We start from the raw sequence: 22794 nt of genomic DNA on the forward strand, positions 1-22794 counted from the left end.
CTCCTTGGCTTTGAGCTCTGCCGCCTGAGCGCACAGCTGGAGGGAGAAACCAACACAGGGCCCCGTTCACCCCTCCTACCCCCACCTCACCTACAGCACCACACAGTGCGTGCCCAGACCTCTTCCGAGACGGGGTGATGGAGGCCAACTGGTCCCCACTCCCCTGCACCGCGGCGAGAAATGCGGTTCCCTCTGGGACTGGGGCTGAGCTCCTTCTCCCTGCTTTAAAATGCCTCCTTCGAGTGTGCTCCAGACACATGCAGGAGGGCGGGCCAGCAGCAGCCCACAACAGGTTACCAGGAACCCTGTGTGCATAAGCTGAGCAGTTCCCGGATCTCCCCCACACCCTAATTCTACCTCCTTATACGTGCCTAGAGGGCAGAGGAGGATGGGAGCCCCAGGTGAACGTTGTCGAAGGAAGGGAAGCCCAGTGGCACTGATGGAAGATACGATGGCCAGCTCACCCCTGCTCATGCCCTCGCCCCCTCCTCGCATGAGGAGGTCCGGCCTCGGCTCTAGCTGTCCACTCCTGAGGCAGCCCCTTCCATCCTGAGTTAGTTCCGAAGCCTCCTAGTTCAGGCCCTGGAACCTCAGCCACTACCTGTGGTTTCTGAGAGGTTTAGGCCCCTGCCGCCCACCTTACCCAACCCCTCCACCTTCCCTTCTACTGGTGGGGGCGCAAGGGAATCTGTGATGCCAAAGTTCTCCGAGTGGAGGTCCACTCACCTTGCTCAGCTGCCTGTGGATGTGAGGGGCCTGGGGAGGAGCTGGAGGTGAATGAGACACAGCTGCCATCCGCAGATGGAGGCCAAGTCTACAGCTGAGTCTAAAATTAGGAAGCCAGCTGGGGGTCGCTGGGGTGTCACCCTTCCACTGGACCCTTGATGGAGCCTGAGGTCACTCCTTAGAACTGAGTTTCCCTCTGCTGCTAGCCTGGCCCTGGGAACAGAGGTGCCAAGGTGTAAAAGCCACGCCCGCAGGGGTATCTGGATGTCCATGAAGGCTAAATGCTCAAGAGGGGCTCCATGGGAAGGATGGAGAGTGACGGGACAGGTGCTCTGGGGGAAGGGGCGAGCCCCTTCCAGACCGCGCCTGCCCGCCAGCCGGTGACATCTCTCCCTTCCTCTCCCAGATTCAGAACCCGTCCTGGCTCGGCAACAACGGGGCTGCCTCACCAGTGCCGGCCTGCGTGGTCCCCTGCGACCCGGTGCCTGCCTGCATGTCCCCTCATGCCCACCCCCCTGGCTCTGGGGCCAGCAGCGTCACCGACTTCCTGAGTGTGTCTGGGGCTGGCAGTCACGTGGGCCAGACGCACATGGGCAGCCTGTTTGGAGCAGCCAGCCTCAGCCCAGGCCTCAATGGCTACGAGCTCAATGGCGAGCCGGACCGCAAGACCTCAAGCATCGCGGCCCTCCGCATGAAGGCCAAGGAGCACAGTGCGGCCATCTCCTGGGCCACATGACAGGGCACCCCTGCCCCGTCCCCACCTCGGGACACCATGGGCCACGCCCATGTTTTCCAGGCCCCCAGCCTCCCACTCGACTTTCCTCTTAGGAACCTGGCCTGGGCCAGGGGCCTGACCCTCAGCACTTTCAGCCGCCCCAAGTCTGAGGCCCCGTGGACTGCTGGGAGGGAGGGGGCAGCAGACCCCTGGCCCCGTCCTGGCACTGAGGCCCTGACCCCTGCTCCCGGCCACAGGCAGTGGAGAAAGCCAAGTGGCCACGTTTTCCGGCTTCGCATCCATGATAAGCTGAAGGCGCTTTCTCCCTCCTGCCGCCTCCTCTGCCCTGCCTAGTTGACCATGAGTCAAAGTTAGATTTCCATGCAGACCCAGCAGCCTCACCAGCCCAGTCTTGTGCATCCTTCCCCCTCCTAGTGGGGTCCCCTGGTCACCAGGCTGGTGGCTGCGTGTCTGAAGCACAGGCTGCCTTGCAGAACCGGCCTCCTACCCTCCCATCTTTCTCTCCCTGAAAGCACATGGAATCCGACCAGCTGGGGCCAAGGCAATGGCCTCCACCTTCCCCCGAACAGCGACGAGTCTGACAGAGCCTGGCTGACCGCATCCTGGCTGTGCCCTGGGCTGGATACACCTGGAGGGAGTGGGCAGAGGACGACAGGAGCTGGAGCCGAGGACCCCTGCTGCCATCTAGCAATGCCAGTCCCCAGGGGAGACATGGGCCAGCCCCTCACTGGACACTATAGGGGAGGAGCCAGACCTGAGGGAGGCTGAGAACACGGATGCCACAAGGGCTCCCACGGTGCTAGAAGAAGGAAAGGTCCTGGGAGAGGGGGAGGCATCCGGGTGGGGCAGGGGCCCGGGCAGTCCTCCCGCTCTCCCGCCTGCCTGGCATCCGGTACAGAGGGGAGGTCTAGGCAGCTTTGTTCTCCATCCGGAGCCCAGGCAGCGTCCCTCAGGAGGATGCCGAGGGGCTCGTCCCTTCCCCACCCTACCCTGGCCCCTCCCTGGGGCTGCTCGGCAGTGTCCCGGCGTGGAAGGACTCACAACTCGGAACACATAAGCTAGGGCTTGGGGGTCAGGCGGCAGAGGGTCAAAGAGCCACGTGCAGGCTTTGCTAGAGGACATGTGGCTGTGCTCGGCCTCCAGGCTCTGCCACGGCCTCAGACTGACTGTCCTCCCTGCCATATCTGTCACAGTGTCATCACTGCCCAGAGCCTTCCACAGCAGACGGGGGCTCTTTGTCCCTCCAGGCACTGGGGAAGGTGCTGCTCTTCTCCACACAGCTTTCCACACTCCGTCCTTACACTTCTTCCACAGGGACCGGGACTCTGCCCTCTCTCCAGCCTGCGGAAGGGCTCCTGGCCTGGGCTCCTCGGCGTGGCTTTGCTATTGCAGGCAGGGGTGGCAGGGTACCCTCCTGAAACCAGGCTTCCTGCTCCAGGAAGCGGAGCTCCGTGCCCGCCTGCCTGACCCCTGTGGCTTGGGTCTGGCCCTGAGCCCCAGCCCTCACCTCAGCTGGGAGTACATAGTAACCCGTCCAGAGGCAGGCCTGTCAGATCCCAGGGGAGTCCCTCCAGCAGGCAGCCCCCTGCATTGAAGCGCTCGCCTTTTCTACCTTCTCCCTTGATTCCTGTCATGGAGTAGGGCTCAGGGTCGCCGACACAGAAAGGCCTGCTGGGTTGGGCTGAGGGTAAACTTGGTGTTGTTGAATGAGGGTCTCTGGGGTTAGGAGTGACAGTTTCCCGACTGCCTGGTGTTCTCATCTGCTCTAGAAACCAGGCTGAGGAAGGGTCTGGCTGTGGCCTCCCTTAATAAGAGTCAGACCTCTTTGTGAATCGTAGCTCTAATATTGAGCTTGTAGAGGTGAAAGGGTCTTGGACATTGAATTAAATGTTCTTGGAGGCTTGGCTTTAAGTGTTTCAAATATTTGAGGATCTTGGAGTGACTTTTGGGAAGTTTTTTCTAGTTCTGAGGTTTGCTGAAATGAGCTAGACTCCCCCAAAAGCTAGCCAGGGAAAGGAAGAACTTAAGGCTGGGAACAGTTCCCCCATTTCTCCCCCATTTCTTTCTGAAATGTTCATGGCTGAAGAAGGATGGGGGAGGAAGGAACTTTCACCCCGGGTCTTTCTCACCCATGAGAGAATCAGGACAAAGCGGAGGAGAGTCAGGTAGCTCCAGAGTGGGCCAGGAGCGAGAGCGAGGGAATCAGGACAAAGAGGAGGACAGACAGGTAGCTCCAGAGCAGGCAGGGAGGGAGAGCAAGAGCTTTAAGGGGGCTTTTCCGGAGGGGCCCCCGGCACTCAGTTCCTCCATGGGTCCGCTCTGTGGCTAGGCTAGACCCAAGTCAGGCAAATTTCAACCCAAAAGCTTGAGAAGAAAAGGCGTCTATTAGAAGGCCCTGTGGCTATGGCTGCCTGTCCCAACACACCCAGGAGGTGGCTAGGATTAAACACGCCAATGTGAAACGTTCCTATTCATCTCGTCAAAGGCAGCCACATACCCCAGGCGTGTCCTCCGCGGCTTGGCCCAGCTCCTGGGGTCCACCTAACCACACTAAATATGATAGGACCACCGAGTTGGTAGGAAGCTTAGAAACCCTCTGGTTAGTCCAGTCCCTTCACAACAGAGAAGACCCTGGCCGGGAGTGGAGAAGTGACTGCCCTGACCTGCATTTGCCCTGAGACTAAGCTGAGAGAGGAGCCTCGGATGTGCCACCCAGGGTGTGAGGGCCCCGGCGTCGGTGGCACCGGGAGCGGCCGGTGCTGCATGGAGCTCCCCGGTGCCTCATGAGCATTCACTCAGCAGCTCAGTTCTGCAGAAGAGAACCTTGGGGCCCAGTCCCTTCCCAGACAGGTGGCTAGGCCCGGCCTTCTGCACTGCAGAGCAGGGGGCCACTGCGAGTCAGCTCCTAGGATGACTGCGCAAGTCAGGGCAGCTGCCCAAGGCCGTCTGGAGCTAGAGCTCATGAAGGCAGGTGGAGAGAAGCAGCTATCTGCCACGTGGTTCACTGCTATGCAAATAAGCTAAGAGAGGTGAGGATTTCCTTTGGATATCTGCCTAAGATCTCAACAGAAATGGCAACTTAAAAATGAAGTCGTGGGTAGCCAGCAGATGGACGGGCAGCCTCCCCACATTGACAGCCTCCAGTCCCTGCTGGGCACAGGTCTCAGCATGGCAAGGCTCGACACTAAGGTGCTGCTACTGCCCTCCAGATGCCAGCACTACTCCTGGGGCATGGGAGCGAGGGCTCTGGGGGGCACACAGAGAGGCTTGTCTCCAAGGCTGAAATAGTACTTGGAGGACATGGGCTTTTAGAACTTTCCTTGAATTCTTTTAACTATACTTGATTCTCAGCGCTCAGTACTGTGCCTCCAGCTTCAGGAAGCACTGTGGCCAGGTTAGCTCAAAGACACTGCGATGGGGTGGGTGCAGCAAGTATGAGGTGGGTCCCCAGCACACACGGCTGTGATCACACTGGACCCAGCTCCGTGCCCCATCTCCCGTCATTTCGGCTGGGCAGACAAGAGGGACGTTTCCATGAAACGTACGCTTCTATGTACCCTGCTTATGCAGTCATTCCCTCCCTGGGCTAGACAGTGGGGGGCCATCTTTGAGAACCCGAAAGACACGTGGGGGTTCCTGGTCTGTTTCATGGCTCTGACTGTCAGGTGCAAAGGCAAACAGGCCTAGCTGGGGGAGGATGGTTGGCACACGGGCCCCCAGGATAATACTCTGTGACTATCCAGTTCAAAAACAAGAAGGTGACAAAGACCCATCAACCCCACTTCACTTCTTTCAGGACGCTGTAGGGAGGAAAGGTGCTTCCACGACCTCACCTCAGCCTCTCCTTTCTTCCCTCTTCACTCACACACATAGAGCTAGGCCTTTATACTACTGATTTTGAAGGACAGTTTTCAATGTCTAATCATCTGTTTGGGTGTGCAGTGGTTGAAAAAAGAGAGCTGAGTGCTAGAAGGAACATGAACCTCAACCGATACTTATTGTTCTCATTGTAAGATATTTTAACCCTGTATAAATGCAACTTTTCCTTTAGCTTAATGGCCTGGGGTGGAATATTAAAAATATATATTAAAAATACAGTAAAAATCCAGAAAAATGTAAAAAAAAAAAAAAAGAGGTCGGTTCCATAAAGTTTTACTGCCTATACCACCATGTAACTACATTATAGCAAAATATTAAAAGAAACGTTCTTGCCTTTTAAAGTAAGTTATTGCACTTACATCTTTTTTGGGAGAGGAGGAACGCGGATGGGAAGGAGACGTAGGGGCCCAGGCACGGGGCAAAATGGAGTGCAGAGGCAGCTGGGCGCGCCCGGAACACCCTTTGCTGGCCCAGCCCAAACTGTTTGGTTGTTGTTATTTGCAATAAACTCCTTCTCCTTCCTCCTCTCAGCTGGAATCTGTCTGTTTTGTTCCTGACTTGTGACAGATGAAATGTGATCAGAGGGGCCTCTGAAATCTCACGTTAATTGAAGTCGGCAAAAAATACTAACAGTGCCCTTTTGAACTGCTGACACAGTACAGAAGGGATTACCAGGGCTAGATGAACAACAGGTGGCCGGCTGATGCTCCTGCACAAAGAAGGGGTGCGTGGCCGGCGAAGGTCTGGGACATACCCAGCCCCCTTGTCCCAGAGGCCCTGTCTGCACTGCAGGGAAGCTAGAAGGGGGCAGGGGGTACAGAGCCCACTTCTCAGGCAGCCCAAAGGGTCGCAGCAGCAGCTCTCTGCCTCGCCTGCATCTGGGGTGTGCTTGGCACAGACTGTGCAGTGAGGTCTTCACAACCAGCACTGCCAGCCCCTCGGTGCCACTGAGTACCGTTCTGTTCCCACGGGTTGTTCTGAAAGCAGGAGAGGGCCAGAGCGTGGAGGTCCAGGCTGCTTGGCACCAGGAGCACAGGGCGGGGGACCTCCAGGAGAGGCAGGTCCCAGTTCTGGCTCTGCTACTGAGTGGCCAGGGGAACTGTCCTTCTGGGAGGTATGGCCAGACAACTTTTAAAGCAAACCTCTGAAGACAAACTATGAAGCAGAAGGAACGCAGATTCTACCGTGGAATAGGTGTTTCCTTGCTTTCCAGCACGAAGGTGACTCAGGAAGAGGCAGTCAGCCTCCAGGGGACCACTGTGTAGACAGGGAGTCATTTTTATGGACCAAACCAGCTGACTCTCAGTTCTCACATCTGAAGGATAGAAATAAGCCCTGTCCCTGCTTAGCTTACCAATGTGTGGGGAAGATTAAATGGACAATGTCCACACATGGGCTTTGTAAGCCGATGTGGCATAGTGACATAAGGGACAATGATTACTCCCAGAGAATGACATCTCCCTCTAGCTCCCAGCGGTGAGTCTGATAAAACAACAACAACAACAAGCTCCTTTTCATCCTCTCTTTCCAACTATTTGAACATTATTCTCTTGGAACCACATCTCAGATTTGATACCTGTGCCAGTGCATTCACATTCAGTAGAGACCCAACTGGGTTTTAGGTTGACCTGGACTGGGACCTTGTATTTTTAAAAAATGACGCCTGTCCTATATGAGGGCTCAGGGTCATGGCAGCACTTGGATGCTCCACACCAAATCACTGCCAAGTCACAGGGCAGGAATTGAAGCAGAGAGGGAGAAAAGCCATGTGCAAACCACATGTGAAGCCACGGGGTGCTGTCTCTACCTCACGCCCCTGCTTCTTCCTGTGGGAGCTGAGCACTCCCCAAATCCCGCAGAGTCCAGATGAGCGCCACTGCTAAAGAGGAAGACTGGCCTGATGGGTGACTTAGGCATCACAGGGGACGCAGGCAGCCCACCCCTGGAACCTGTGCCTCAGTGGTCTCTGGGGAGGACAAGGGCAAGGTCAGGGCCAGCAGGGCCTCCTCTGGCTGTGGACTATGGCTCAGCCCTTCACTGTCTGACTACCCAGCACAGCTCATTGTTCCCCAAGCCATCTAGGCCCTTTCACCTGGCCACACCACTGGACTTGCTATCTCTTCTTAGAATGCCTCTATCATCTCCCTAGATCCCCTCCAATGCACCCAGCCACTCTGCAGTGTATCCTCCAAATGATAGCACCCTCTGTGAAGCTCTTTCTTAAGCCCATGCCCTCACCTCAACTTCCACCCCTAGGTCAACATCTGCCCTTCTGTGCCTCCACAAAACTGTTTGTTTCATAATACTATGACGGCACATAATACATATAAGTTATCTATTTATCCACCTGACTTCCTCACATCCCTGAAAGGCTCTTCAAAGAGAAGACAGGCTGTGTTCACATCTGAATGCCTGAGAGAATAAGAACATCAGGTAACTGGGTGAATGAATGGGAAGGTGAGAATAATGAGATGCTGTGTTTTGATTAAGGGTGGGCGGAGGGAGGTCAGAGGACACTCAGGGATTCGTTTTAGAGACAGCTGGAAGCCAACTCAGCCCACTAGAGATCTTCTGGAAGTGTCAGAGCCTCAAGTTGAACATGAACCCCATCCACCCCATTCCTCCAGGGTTCACGTGCATTCATGATGAGCTGTGGCCACGGCAGTAAACCTGGCCTCTTTATTTAGCGTTGCCGGGGTTGGGCCAGCACCGGGTCAGCACCAGGCCAGCTCCCCAAGATGGTGCAAGAGGTCCTGTGTCCAAGAGTGTGCATCTGGAAGCTTCTCCACTTGTCCCTGGGCTCCAGCATCCCTGGATAATCCTCATGCCCTTAAGCCCTCTACTCTCAACTCCAGCTTCAGCGGCCGGCTGAAGACAGCTCCGTTCCTGCCTTGGTGCCAACCCCAGCAAAAACCACTCTTGCCTTCAGCTCATCACCAATCCCATTGTCCCAGGTCTTGCTACAGGCAACAGAGCCAACCCCAGGGCTCCACAAGCTGGCTGGGCCATGTGACAGCAGAATCCTCAGTCTGGCGAGCAGGGTGTGGAGTGGTGGTGGTACCTCTCCTTCCATAGGTCTAGACTTGCATGCTCAGCAGCTAAGGAACAATAGGCTCTCCACAAATAGCCAGTTCCCCAGAATAGGGCTGACTGCAAACTGTCTATGTGCACAAGTGACAAGATGCAAGTTAGTGCCAGAAGACAATGGGGTGTGAGAGTTGAAATTTTCCCAGGAATTCTGTGTGATTCCAAACAGATTTTTTTTTTTTAAGCTCAACACAGACCAACAGGCTTGAGGAAGGGCAAACCTCCACAGGGAGCTTCAGTTTATGAGCATGTGTACACCATGTGTTAAGGTGTTGCCTTAACTAGTTGGGAGAAAACCCACTGTAGTGCCTGCATGAGATCTGCCTGGAACCCCAGTCAGGATGTGGTTCTTAGACGTGCAGAGGACACGGTGTTCTTGCCCTGCCTCCTGGGATTTCTCCTTTGGTTGCATCACAAGCCCCCTCTCCATCCCTTCTCTGTCCTGTACCCACAGTGTACCTCTGTAATTTCCAGGCTCTTTGGGAAAGGAAGGGGCTCCCTGTGGCTATGATAGTAGGGCCAAGCTACATCATGGGAAAGAATGAAAATAAATGAGTGTGCATGTGTGTGTGTGTGTTGAGAGGACAGGGGAAGGGGATAAAAGCCTAAGGAAGGATGAAACACAAGGCAAACCATAGCTCTTCTCCAAGATAGGTATGGACAGAAAGCACTGTCCAGACGAAAGCATGGGAGAGCACTGGCCAGGAACCCACGTGGTGAAGCGAGAGACAGGAGACATGAGTTTAAGAACTGACTTTGCAACTTACCTCTGTTACCTTTGGCAAGCCACAAAAATGCTTTCATTTTCAATTTTTTCATCTGTAAAATGGGGATAACCAACTGTTTCCTGCTTATCTCATCAGGTGGTTACAAAGTCCAAAAGTTAAAATATTTGAAAACAGTGGAGAGTTGTACAGTGGGGGAATCATGCACACTGGAGGCTGGGAAGGCCAAAGGGGTTGACTTCCATCCAAGTGGCTAAGGGCAGGGCGCCAAATATCAGATAACTGCTTCACAAAAGTGACATCATACTATGGAGCACTGGGAACGTCCGATATTATGTCTATCAGATTGGCGGGGGTGGAGAGGCAGTGAGGGACCTGGGGGAGAATAGTGTATTAATCTGCTTGGGCTGCCATAACAAAATACCACACAGTGGGTGGCTAACAGACATTTATTTTCTCCTAGTTCTGGAGGCCAGAAGTCTGTGATCAAGGTGCTGGCAAATCTGGTTTCTGGCCTCTTTCTGGCTTATGTTAATAGAAGACCGCCTTCTCTCTGTGTCCTCACATAGCCCTTCCTCTGTGCCCACATGGAGACAGGTCTGGTGCCCCTTTTTCTTTTAAGGACACCAGTCTTATTGGAGTAGGGTTCCATACTTATGACCTCACTTAACCTTTATTACCTCTTTAAAGGCACTATCTGCAAATGCAGTTGCATTGGGGGTTAGGGCTTCAGTATACGAAGGGAGGGCACACAACAAGCAGTGTGGCTGGTATGTGTTATCGGGGTGAGGGGAAGGCACAGAAATGGACAGGGGGCTCCTTTTTCCATCCCCATATCCAAAAGGGTCTCAGCATTGCCAGCAGCCATTCTGGTTCAGCGCCCTTTCACTTTCTACCCAGGCTACTGTTAAGTGGCTACATCTCATTCCTGGTCTCTCCCTGGTCCACTCCATCAACAATAGGGATGCCAAAACCCAGCTCTGATCCATTCTTTACCAGCACATTAACCTGAAAACCTTCACACAGCCTACAGACTAGAGTTCCAGCTCTTTCATGTAGCCCTCAAATCCTGTTCAGCCTTGTTGTTTCTAATTCCCCAGTCTGGGCTCTGTGCTCCTGAAAACCTAGGACATCCTTGGTATTTTCCCATCTTCTTGTTTCCTTTCACTTCCCTCAGGTCGAATGCCTGCCCCAACGTGCCTCTTTATTTGTTAAGGATTTTGCAATTATGTTCAGGAGGGTTATCAGTCAACACACCCCTGTCCACCTAATGCCCATCTTCATGCATTAACTCTTCACAGCCCCTTCAAGTGGTACCTCCTTGACCAAGTCGGTAGTAATCCTACTATCCTTCCACAGTGGGGAATGTGTGCATTTGCCCTTTGTCATGCACTGCCTTATACAGCAGATAGGACTACACTGATTAATCTCCTGTGTTTATCAATTCAATGAGTTCCTTGAAGGCAGAAATGATGTCTCCTTTGACTGTTTATCTGAAGAACCTGGCATGGCATCCCTCACATGGCCAGCATTTAATAAATGTCAGCCGCCTAGTTGGCAAATCTGCATTCCATACCAAGAACACACCAGACTGAGGCAATGGGACTGGAGGCATCCTAGATCCTGAGGCCCTAAGCAAATCCCAGGTTAAGGAAGGAAAGATATACCAGTCCAGGATAAACCAAGGAACTGAAAAAGATGATACTTTTTAACCATCAGCTTTTTTTTTTTTTTTTTTTAATCAACACTTCATACATATCGTATGTACTCTTGTGTCTGGCATTTTTTTTTTTTTTGCTCACCTATTTTGGAAACTCATCCATGTTGTGTCACTCAGTAGTTCAGTATTTGTATTGCTGAGTTGTATTTCATTGTATGAATATACCAGAATTTGTCTATCCATTCATCTGCTCTTGAACATTTGACTTATTTCCAGCTTTTGGCTATTCTGAATAAAGTTGGCTATGAACATTTGTGTGCAAGTTTTTGTGTGGATATGTTTTCTTTTTTTTCTTTTTTTTTTTTTTTTTGAGATGGAGTCTCGCTCTGTTGCCCAGGCTGGAGTGCAGTGGCACGATCTCCACTCACTGCAAGCTCTGACCCCCAGGTTCATGTCATTCTCCTGCCTCAGCCTCCTGAGTAGCTGGGACTACAGGTGCCCACCACCTCGCCTGGCTAATTTTTTTGTATTTTTAGTAGAGATGGGGTTTCATCATGTTTGCCAGGATGGTCTCAATCTCCTGACCTCATGATCCGCCCGCCTGGGCCCCCCAAAGTGCTGGGATTACAGGCATGAGCCATCTGTTTTTTCAAAAACAATTCCGGTACGGAATTTTGTCAAATGCTTTTTCTGTATCTAGTAAGACAATCACACAAATATTCTCTTTTACTCTATTGTGAATTACATTGATTTTCCACCATTCGACCAACTTTGAATTCTTTAATCTTGTATCAATTTGCCAATATTTTGTTAAGGAGTTTGCATTTATGTTCAGGAAGGCTATTGGTCTGCAGTTTTCTTCTTGTAAGGTTTTTATCTGGCTTTGGTATCAGCGTAGTGATGGCCACTTAAAATTAATTGAAACATACTTCCTCCCCTTCTATTTTCTGAAAAGGGTTTGAATAGATTGGTATTATTTCTTCCTTAATTGTTTGATAGAATTAGCCAGTAAAACTATGTGGACCTAGGTATTTCTTTGCAAAACATTTTAAATTACAGATTTCTTTAACAGATACAAGGGTATTCAGATTTTCTATTTCTTCTTCCGGCAGTTTTGTCAATTTGTGTCTTTCATGGATTGTGCTCATTTCATGTAAGTTACAGAAATTATTGTTATAAAGTTCATATTTCTTTGCCTGTTTGGGGTGCTACAGCAAAATATCTTAGACTGGTAATTTATAAACAATAGAAACTTACTGCTCACAATTCTGGAGGCTAGAAAATCCAAGATCTAGGTTTTGGCAGATTTGGTGTCTGGGTAGGGCCCATTCCTTATAGATGGCACCTTCTAAGTGTCCTCATGTGGTAGAAGGCACAAACGTGCTCTCTCTCAGGTCTCTTTTATAATGACACTAATCACATTCATGAGAGCTCTGCTCATGAGCTAATTACCTGCCAGATGCCACACCTGCCAACACCAGTGCACTGGGGATTAAGTTTCAACACATACATTTGGAGGGGAGTGGGGTTGGGTGCGGGGAGGCACACAAAAATTCAGATCATAGCAATGAATTATCCTTCTAATATGTTTAGAATCTGTTCCAATGTTCCCCTCTGATTCTTGATACTGTTAATTTGTATCTTAGTTCTTTTTTTTCCCTTTAGCAGTCTTGAGCAGTTATTAATCTTCTTCAAATAACCAGTTCTTGATTTTTTCCATTGTTTTCATTTTCTACTCCATTGATTTCTGTTCTTATCTTTATTCTTTCTACTTACTTTGAGTTTATTTTGCTCTTTTTCCTCGTTTATTAATGCAGACTTTTCTTTTTTTCTAATTTAAACTTCAAGCTACAAATCTCTAAGTACCCTACACATTTTGATACACTGTTTTCATTTTTACTCAAAATATTTTCTAATTTCCTTTGTGTCTTTATTAATCCACACATTATTTAGAAATGTTATTTAATTCCCAACTACTGGGGATATTCTCAGATATCTGTTATTGATTTAGAATTTAACTTCACTGTGGTCAGATAACTTTTTAATGTTTTCAATTACTCTAAAATTACTGAGACTTATTTTTGTGTAACGCATTTGAGGTAAATGTTGCACGTGCACTTAAGAAGAATGTGTATTCAGCTACAGCAGATGAAGTGTTCTATAACTGTCAATTAAGCCAAGGTTGTTGACAGTGTTATTCAGGTCATCTACATTTTTCTATGAACTTGTTATATCAGTTACTAAGAGAGGAGCGTTGAAACATCTATATATAATTGTGGGTTTTCTATTTCTCTTTCAGTGTTAGTTTTTGCTTTATATATTTTGAGGCATTGTTATTTAATGCACACACATTTTAGGATTATCTTATTCTGTCTTCTTGATGAATGGGCCTCTTTATCATTATGAAATGTTCCTCTTGCTCCCTGATGATACAATCACTCTCACCTTCTCATGGCTATTATTTGTATAGTATGTCTTTTCTACCCTTTTACTTTTTAAACTTAACTTTTATAGGGGTTTTCCTTATAGACAGCATGTAATTGCACTTGCTGCTTAATTCAGCCTGATAATCTCCACCCTTTAATTATAGTGTTTAGATCATTTACATTTAATGTAATTGGTGACATGTTTGGGTTTAACCCTATCTTGCTCTTTGTTTCCATTTGTCCCTTTTGTCCTTTGTTTACTTTTCTTTTCCTGCTTTTTGATTGAGTATACTTTTGATATTCCATCTCCAGTATTGCCTTATTAGCCTTGCCTCTTTTAAAAGTGATTTTTAGTGGTTGCTCTAGAGTTTACAGCATGCACTTTTAATTTATCACAGGTATCTTACAGACACCTTCCTGGTTTTCTTCCTAATTCACTGGCAACTACTTCGTCTCCTTTGCTGGTTCTTCCTTTTATTCTCTACCTGTAAATGTTAGAGTGGGCCTAGTACTTGGGCCCCTATCCTTGTCACCTCTCTAACTACACTAATTCTCTGGGTAATCTTATTGAGTCCTAGGGTTTTAAATCCCATCTTTATTTGCAGTCATAACTTTTCCTTTGAGCTCTAGATAACCAGCTGTTTAAATGACACTATACCTTAGATGTCCAATAGACATCTTAAACTTAACATGTTCAAAGTAGAGCTCTTGATTTTTCTCTCTCAACATTTCCTTTCCCTCACCCTGCTCAGTCTGACATATTTCAGCTCATGGTATCATGCAGTTACTCAGGATAAAAACCTTGGAGTTACCTGTACATCTTCTTTTGTTTTCATCTCTTATATTCAATTCATCAGTACATCCAATAAACTCTACTTCCAATATAACTTCTCACCACCTCTGCTGCTACCATCCTAGTTTAGGTCACCATTTCTTACTTGGGGTCCCTAAAATAGTGTCCTAGCTGAATTCCTTTCTTCTACTCTTGCTCCTTACAGCCTATTGTCCACTCAGTAGCAGGGATAACCTTTTTAAAAATGCCATTCAGATATGTCACTCTCTTGCTTAAAACTATCCAGTGTCTTTCCATCCTTACTCATAGTAAGACTCTAGAATCCTTTTGGCCCATATGATCCTAACACAATTTGGCACTGGTCTTCCTTTCTGGCATCATCATCTATCATGCTCTCCATACTCAATACGCTTCAGATATTATTCTTACTGTTCTTAAAATAAGCTGAGCTTGTTCCTGCCTGAGGGCCTTTATACCAGCTCTTCCCTCTGCCTGGTGTGCTCATGGTTCACTCCTCAACATTTATATTTGTGCTTAAATATCACCTCTGATCAACCTACCTAAAATGTCTCCAAGTCATTATCCACATGTAATGCTCTGCTTTATTTTCTTCACAGCATTTATTGACATTTGAAATTATATTCAGTTACTTGTTTTGGTTATCTTCCTCATTAGAATGTAAGCTTGATGACAGTAGGTACATTGTTTTGTTCCGTGCCATATCCTCACACCAAAAACAGTATCTGGCACACAATAACTGCTCAATAAGTATTTGTTGACTGAAGGAAACCATCACATTAGGTTTTTTACTTTTTAAGGGAAAATAATCTTTTTAAGACAATAGACTTAAAAACATGAGTGAAATTTTACTTTCTCTTGGTCCTTTCTCTGAAAGTAAAGTAAATTTTGGTGTCAGATGCAATTCTCTTCAGTAATAGCCTTCAGGTTCAGATTGTGGGCATGAAAGGATTTCTTTACTGAGTGATTTAACCAAAGTAATCTGTACTGAGAAGTAGATAATAGTCACAGCCCAAGGTAAGAAACAATGTTGTGTCCTGCTCATAGTCTCACAGGATACTTTTGGTGTGTTGTTAAGGCCTAAAGGAACCAAAAATAATTCCTTAGGAAGTTCTCCCTCCAAATATTTCCTAAACCCCAGACTTCCACACAGCATATAATACACTGCAGTGGACTTCCAAATGTTTCCTTTCTATCCCAACCTCGTCCAAAGTCATCCTCTCCATTGAGATGGTACAGATGACATGAGAGTTGAAAGAGCATCAATCTCTTATTAAAGGATATTCATCATTATGACTTCCAAAGAAGGGCCAGGGTACAACTGGCAACTGAAAGGTGCTACGAGAGAGAGAGAAAAAAAATCCTTGAATCCTCCATGCTTTGGACAAGACGGAGTTAATGGAACCCTCATTTGGCCGGGTTGTAAGTTATCAAACCAACTGGTGACAAAAAGGCTGTTAGGAAAAAAATTATTGGAACTATACCCGGAAAACAAGGTATTTTGGTGCAGCGTAGACAGAAGACAGGAGATCAAGGTGAGCCCCCAAGGATCTACTAGAGAAAGACTATTGGAAATCCTATAGGAGCTGCTGCCACCAATGTACAATTTTCGTTAATTACCTCAATTGTGGCTGTTATCCCCTTAATGAGAAACATAACTTTACTTCTAAGCAGGCAGTGATGCTGGCAGAAAGTTGAAACCTGAAAATCAGCAGATACGGGGTTGCATACAGCCCTTTCTATTGAAATTAAGCCACACAGAAAACACAGGGAGAGGACTCCAAATAGCTTCAGACAGCAGCCAGCCATGCAGGGCCCTCACCAGGCACCGGATGGACGCTCTCCGGACTCCTCAAAAGAGGCCCAAATCACAAGTGCTCATTTCAATAACGTAAGAAAATAAACATGGGGCTTATTTACAGCACAGGAAAGGGACTGGGGCAAAAGAACTGCTCATTTGGTAATCCACCCTGACGGGGCCAGATAGGATCCAGATCCCCAGGCTCTCTGGTAACAGGGTAAGCAGAAATAGGGGCCGGAAGAGGGCTGGCTGGCAGCATCACCAGGTACAATCTGGTAAACGATCCGGTTAATAAAAGGGGAAGAGATCTGATACATCGTTCCATCTCACCAACTCAGGCATAAGTGCTCTTGCTATCTCCAGTTTCTGGCTGAGGAAACTAAGGCATGGTCAAGGGAAGACACTGTGAGAAAAGGACATTTTAAAGCTTCTTGCATCCTCCATACATTGGAGAAGATGGGGTTAGTGGAATTCTCATTTATAGCTGGGACTAAAACATACACACTTAGAGTCCTGGGCCACTGATGGACTCATACCATCTTACCAAGCTCAAGAACTCCCACTAGAACTGGAGCTCAAGAACAGGGTAGGGACACTGTCTTAGTCAGCTCTAATTCCTGTATCTTCTGGACCTACCACACTGCCTGGCAAAGACTACATTTTTTTTTTTTTGTTGAGATGGAGTCTTGCTCTGTTGCCCAAGCTGGAGTGCAGTGGTGCGATCTTGGCTCACTGTAAGCTCTGCCTCCCGGGTTCACGCCATTCTCCTGCCTCAGCCTCCCGAGTAGCTGGGACTACAGGCGCTCGCCACTATGCCTGGCTAATTTTTTGTAAATTATAGTAGAGACAGGGTTTCACCGTGTTAGCCAGGAGGGTCTCAATCTCCTGACCTCATGATCCGCCCACCTCGGGATTACAGGCGTGAGCCACCATGCCTGGCCAAAGACTACATTTTCGTGAGAAAATGAATAGTAGGAATAACAGAATGACTGAATAAATGTTCTCTTCCCTCAACTGGATTAGTAACTAGTTGGTTGTTCTTCAGCTGTGCTCACCAGAAAACCAAATGTTCCTTGAGTTGATGCTTGGGTATAGTACCAATGGTATGTTTGCAGCTATAAGTAAAAGTCCAAATAAATATATTTTAAAGGGAAGGTTCTATATGGTGGCAAGGCCTGACTGGTGGCTTTGGTCTAAGACATATGGATCCCTGCTTTGTCAGCCGCTCCCACCCCACCTGCAGTTCCTGAGAGGTTGTAGACAAAATGGGGCTTTGCTGAGGAAGCCTCTAGCAGACATAGCTGCCTGGTAACTCTTGAGAACTACCTTGTCTTCTGTCTGATAGTTCTGTGCCTTTCAGGGAGAGTGGGAAGAGATGCAGCCAGTGGTCCAACCAATGGAGAGCAGAAGAAAGGAAAAAGCGCTATCCTGGGCCAGGCATGGTGGTTCACACCTATAATCCCAACACTTTGGGATGCTGAGGCAGGAGAATCACTTGAGCCCAGGAGTTAGAGACCAGCCTAAGCAACATAGTGAGGCCCTGTCTCTACAAAAAAAATAAGCCAGGTATGGTGGTGCATGCTTTTAGTTTCAGATACTTGGAAGGCTGAGATGGGAAGATTGCTTGAGCCCAGGAGTTTGAGGCTGCAGCAAGCCATGATCACAGCTCTGCACTCCAGCCGATGGGACAGAGTGAGACTCTGTTTAAAAAAAAAGCTCTACCCTAAAATGGTTGCAAATGTGAAGAAACAAAATGCCAGATACAGATGCTGGTGACTCAACTATTTCTTGAAAAGGAAAGAGGCCTGGAAACTTAGGAGAGGGGGCCAAACTTTCTCTGATTATCTTCCCACTGTTGCCAGCAGTGGTGAGCCAGAAATTGAAAGAATGACACAAGGTTGCCTGTACAGACCCACACACCCTCCCAGGAAATGTGGGGAAGCTGGGGATCCCTAACAGTCCATTGAATGGAGCTTGGAAGAGAGGCTGCGGCTTGAGCTTACAATGCCCTCACCCAGTCTTCAAATGAACTCACAGCTCCCACCTTAAAATGAGGGGGAAACATTAAAATTTAGAGTGGGTCTTGCCTGCCTGACTTTCCTCTGCCAAGATAAGCTCAATAAGGCCTGTTCACAGATGATGCATGGCTGGCATAAAGGGACCAAATGCTGCCCTTGATTCTACTCAGAAGTAGAAAGTGGGTGAGTACCAAACATACGCCAAGGATAGGAGCTCCAGGGCTTGGACAGAGCTCAGGGGTGAGGTGAGTAGGGGTAGGCCTCACAGGTTTCATATGCGTCCAGGTCCTGCAGTGGAAAGCTCAAGTTGCTTTCAAAGTCTCTCTGGACGGAAGCTGCTGCCAATATGGTTAACACTCCTGCCAGAACTGCTCCTCGGGAAGCGGCTGGAAGAGGTATGGGGCCAGTTTAGCATTCTCTACCCTGCCTCTCCGTGCCAGGGCTGCTTGGGGAACAGCCCATTGTGGCTTCTCTTGCTGCAGTGGAAGAGTACCTGAGCCAAGAGAAATGGAAAAAGCAGCATACCCCCAAAGGAGCTACAAAGCAAAGGAAACACAGCAGGCTCAGGATGGGTGGCTGATGGGAAGTCTCCAATACCCAAAGCCTTTACCCTATCAGCTGGGTCCTCACAGGCTCTAACTGCAGAGCTACGAAGAGCCTTCCCAGAACCCAACCACTTCCCAAACCCAGTCTCTGCCTCATCTACTTTCTGATTACTATCTTGGCTGAAAACCATCAAAGGTTCTTGGATTTTAACCCCAAATCAACTTCAGAACCTGTGGATAGAAACGTGCTCTCTTTCAGTGATAAAGATGCTCTGGTTTCCTCCTGGCATGATGCCTGTCAGAGGCTATCATCCTAGAAGGAAGCTGGGATCACAGGGTTATTAGCTACACCTGCGGCCAATGAGAGCTGAGAGAGTTTGTCTCTTCCAGCTCCCAGTCTGCGTCAGCACAGACCAGCATGACAGTCACTTTTTTCCAAAGGCAGCAGAGAAACCAGCACTTAAAAACCATGAGTTCAAAGCCCAGCTGGAAGTAGATGAGGCTGTGGCAGAGAAACCAGAGTGGTCAGAACTTTGAACTCGATGACACTGAGTAAAGAAAGGATACAGCAGCTGAGCGTGGGGGTTCATGCCTGTAATCCCAGCACTTCGGGAGGCCAAGGTGTGTGGAGCACCTGAGGTCAGGAGTTTGAGACCAGCCTGGCCAACACGGTGAAACCCTACCTCTACTAAAAACACAAACAAATTAGCCGTACGTGGTGGCAGGCGCCTGTAGTCCCAGCTACTTGGGAGGCTGAGGCAGGAGAATCGCTTGAAACCTGGGAGGCGGAGGATGCAGTGAGCCGGAATCACGCTATTGCACTCCAGCCTGGGAGACAAGAGCAAGACTCTGTCTCAAAAAAAATAAAAAAGATACAGCAGAGCATCACTGGCAAGAAAGAACACAAGATTCTGACAACTAGAGTTGCTGTTTTCCTCTTTAATTCTCCCAGAAAAAGAGGTTTATACCTAAATGTCTGAGGGTTGGTAAAATACATGAGACAAACATTTTAACAACTATGTAATGTTAATCAGCAAAATAAAAAAGTATTTCCAGCCCTGGCATTCCAAGCAGGCCCAGCCCAGTTAGGTCCCTGGGGGCAAAGTCAGTGGCTCAGTGTGCACTTGGGCCAGGGCCAGTTCAAGTTCGTCTTCTCTACAGGCCAGTAAGATGTGATTTCTTTAAAAAGATTTCTTAATCTAAAACCAGCTGTTGTCTGCTGTAGGCCAGAACATGACATTTTAATTAGCATGATTGTTCAGCTTCTGAAACCAGGCTCTATGGCATCCCAAGGGCAGATGATCCTGACCTAAGCTTATGGGTGAGGTTTGCTGGTTAGCAGCTCAGAAATACACTAACAAGGAAGTGGAGTCCCTAGCCCACTCTGAATCCATGAATCGCCATCACCTGCTATATCCCTGTCCTGAATTTCTACCGTGACTATACCACCTGTCTGTTCAGAGGGTATCCTCACCTTTGAGGTTGTTTCAGGTGCCTGGGATAGAATGCTCCTTCTTTAACATAAACTGTTCTATGCTATGTTGCAAGATCTAACACCCAGTATTCCTGGGAGTAATGAGGTACTTTAAATGGAGTTGTAATTCCTTTAAAGTCCAATGACTCCTATGATGATGACAAAGTCACACAGCTCTCGAGGGCTCACAATGAACTCAGGTGAAAGAGTTCCTCTTCCAAAATCAAAGGGCTATTAAGATTTTAGAAAAGAAAAATTTAAAAATGTACCCTTTGGGAGAGAAGCTGCATTAGAAACCAGCCACTAAGGTAGTGCATTCAGTGATGAGCAAAAGGGCAGAAATATCTGAAGAAGCCAGAGCAATATGACACATACACAATGCCAGCAGAGTCCATAGCTTTCAGCTGAGATTTCAATGTAAGGCCCTCCCCTATACCTGCCCCACATCTTGGAAAACAAACTAGAAAATCCCTAGAAAGGTTAGAGGTCCCCACTGTGCTTGTCAGCCTCTGGTACCTGGGTGACAACAGAAATCTTTTCCTTGCTTTCTATCATATCGTCCCCAATATTAGGAATATGAGACCAAAATGCTTTCCTATCTCTCCTACTGACCAGTACATATTACCCAAATCAAAAGTATTTGTTAAGCACCTGTGTTTGCTGTTGTCAGACACTGAAAAAAATCACAGCTTCAGTTTCTGCATTTGCAAAATGAACAAACTGGATGAGATGATTGCTTGCCCCCTTTGGCAATAATAGTCCAGGATTCAATCACTCATTCAAACGAAAGAAGACAAAACTCTTATGATTTCCACTTCCAACTTTGCTACTTCTGAAATTTGACCTCTCAAAGTCTGGGGAACACATCTGAAGTGACTCTTGATGAAACTACAGCATAATAACTGCCCACCTTCATGTCACTCAACAGAACAATGGACGGTGTATGAGTGACGTCGACTGGCATAACAACTAGATTTCTGTAATCATATCCATATTCTAAGCAAATTGTTATGTATTTTGTGTTTTGGGGACATATGTTATGGCTAAAGACCAAACTGTGGCTAATCTTAATATTAGAGCCAGATAAATCTGTTTCGAATCCATAACATTTAACATTTGCCAGGGTAGATTTGTTCATCAACTGGGCTTAAAGAGGTATAATTCACACATGTGCAGTATTAGTAGATGCTGAAATTTAATGATTTAAATATACCAGCAACTGTTGCAAAGCAGTTGTATAGCAGCATTTAACGTTAGCCAGAACCTCCCTGGCTAATGTTAAGTTTATTGAGAGAAATTTTGGAATCCCCTGCGGATGGGGGTCACAATTCCCACAACTTTTACAGGTACCAGCTAGAGCGACTCCTTATATGGCTAGTTCAGACCCTCTGCTTTTCTCTGACAATACCTGTAAAACATTGACTGGATCTAATCAGGAAGCAAACAGATTCCTCTGGAGGTTTCTGAGTCATCTGCTCTTAAAGTGGTTACCATTTGGGACCTTCTGATGCTGGATGCACAGGGTACCAGACATTCCTCCTGGCGTGTGCTCCCAGACACGGGCAGAAGACTGTTGTCGGGCCAAAGACGGAGTTAAATATACCCAGAGAGAAAGGTGGTTCCTTGGACTATCAGGAATTGGTGTTGAAGACACAGTAGAAAAAGGAATAAAAAATAATTTTAATCATATCAAAAAGCCAAACCAAAGAGGAATAGTTCATGGAACTGACAAGGTCCTGACTCAGCGGCTGGTGCTCTTCCTGTGCACAAGCCCAGCACTCCAGGTCCCAAGGCATTTATCAAATCCCACCAAGATGTTTGGGTTTTGCACCAAATTCTGGGTTTGGCTGTTCCTCGAAAGAACTCACTGATGTAAATGACTAAAAGTGAGGTCTGGGTACCCCTTACATGATTCCCCAGACCTAAAATGGGCTGACACGCTTCTCTTCTCCAGCAGTCTTACTGTCCGTGAAGTTTCCTTCCAGATTGTTACACGGAACTGAAAACAAAGGGAGCCTCAGCTGGATTTAACTCTGGAGCATGCCACAAAGGCTTCCACTTGGCATTTTTGAAAAGAACCCATCAGAGATCATAAGAAATACAAGAACAGAGGTTGCATAGCTCGAGGTGCTTGGATATTCATTCTAGGTTCTTGTTCTTGAGAAAGTGGGTTAGGTGGGTACATGCCAAGATCCAAGTAGGTCAACCTTCCACCCTTAACCCACTTCTCTGACATCGGAGTGCTGGGAGGCCTTGTTCTCTTGCTCTGTCCCAGTCTCACATTCAGACCTCCACCAATGGCACGTTTCATAAGCTGCCAATGTTGGGGAAGCTCTTCAGTTTCTCAGGAAAGTCGTCTTTGTACAGGACAGGGTCAGCTCGGTGTTCCACCACCTTGAGAGGCATGGTCCCGAAGACTGAAGCAAACTTGTTGATGCACTCTGACCTGTGGGGTTTGGGGAGGAGGTGGGGAGGAGGGGTTTGAGCAGAATGAGAAGGATGGGGGCAGGGAGAAAAGATAATATATTCAAGAGGCTGAGAGATAACAGCAAAATACATAATGTTCAACATCAACAAAAAAAGCTCAAGTAGCCACAGTCTGCTCCCAGGTTCTTAAAAAGGTTAACAGGTGTGGAAAAAAGAGGTGAACTGGGGGTACTTGGACTATTAGTTCGGTGGGAGAACATGAACAGGAGATGGTGCTTGGCGGCCACGGGCCTGCAAAGGTCACAATATCTTTTCCCCTCCCCCTCAAATTCCAGTCATTCCTCCAGCTCAGTGTGAGAGGGCCTCAAACCAAGGTGGATTAGCTGCCAACAGTTCTTAACCCCATCTCTGCCAGCGAAGAGAAGGCAAAGGATGGAAAGAAAAAAAAAAACTACTTGGATCTGAGCTTCAGTTTACTG

At 48.0% G+C, this 22794-nt stretch overlaps 2 protein-coding genes across 6 annotated transcripts in view; one reads left to right on the forward strand and one right to left on the reverse strand.

Moving 5' to 3' along the window:
* The window catches only part of LOC105471615 (ALX homeobox 4), a 48247-nt gene extending 43500 nt beyond the window's left edge, over nucleotides 1-4747 (forward strand). The window contains exon 4 of the mRNA XM_011724181.3: nucleotides 1133-4747. Coding sequence (XP_011722483.2) covers nucleotides 1133-1462 — 330 coding nt within the window. The 3' untranslated portion in view covers nucleotides 1463-4747. The remainder of the gene's footprint in view (nucleotides 1-1132) is intronic.
* Nucleotides 1-22794, reverse strand: part of LOC105471617 (exostosin glycosyltransferase 2) — a 198864-nt gene that overhangs the window by 20945 nt on the left and 155125 nt on the right. For 3 of the 5 annotated variants that reach the window (XM_011724183.2, XM_071074812.1, XM_011724182.2), the window contains one exon: nucleotides 21549-22334. The exons of 1 other annotated variant lie outside the window; for it this stretch is intronic. In XM_011724183.2, coding sequence (XP_011722485.1) covers nucleotides 22196-22334 — 139 coding nt within the window. In that variant the 3' untranslated portion in view covers nucleotides 21549-22195. Of the gene's footprint in view, nucleotides 1-4829; nucleotides 15389-21548; nucleotides 22335-22794 lie in introns of those variants that run through there. One more of the 5 variants, XM_071074813.1, reaches the window with a different exon arrangement.

This window comes from Macaca nemestrina, chromosome 12 (assembly GCF_043159975.1).
Source record: "Macaca nemestrina isolate mMacNem1 chromosome 12, mMacNem.hap1, whole genome shotgun sequence".
Classification (NCBI taxonomy): domain Eukaryota; kingdom Metazoa; phylum Chordata; class Mammalia; order Primates; family Cercopithecidae; genus Macaca; species Macaca nemestrina.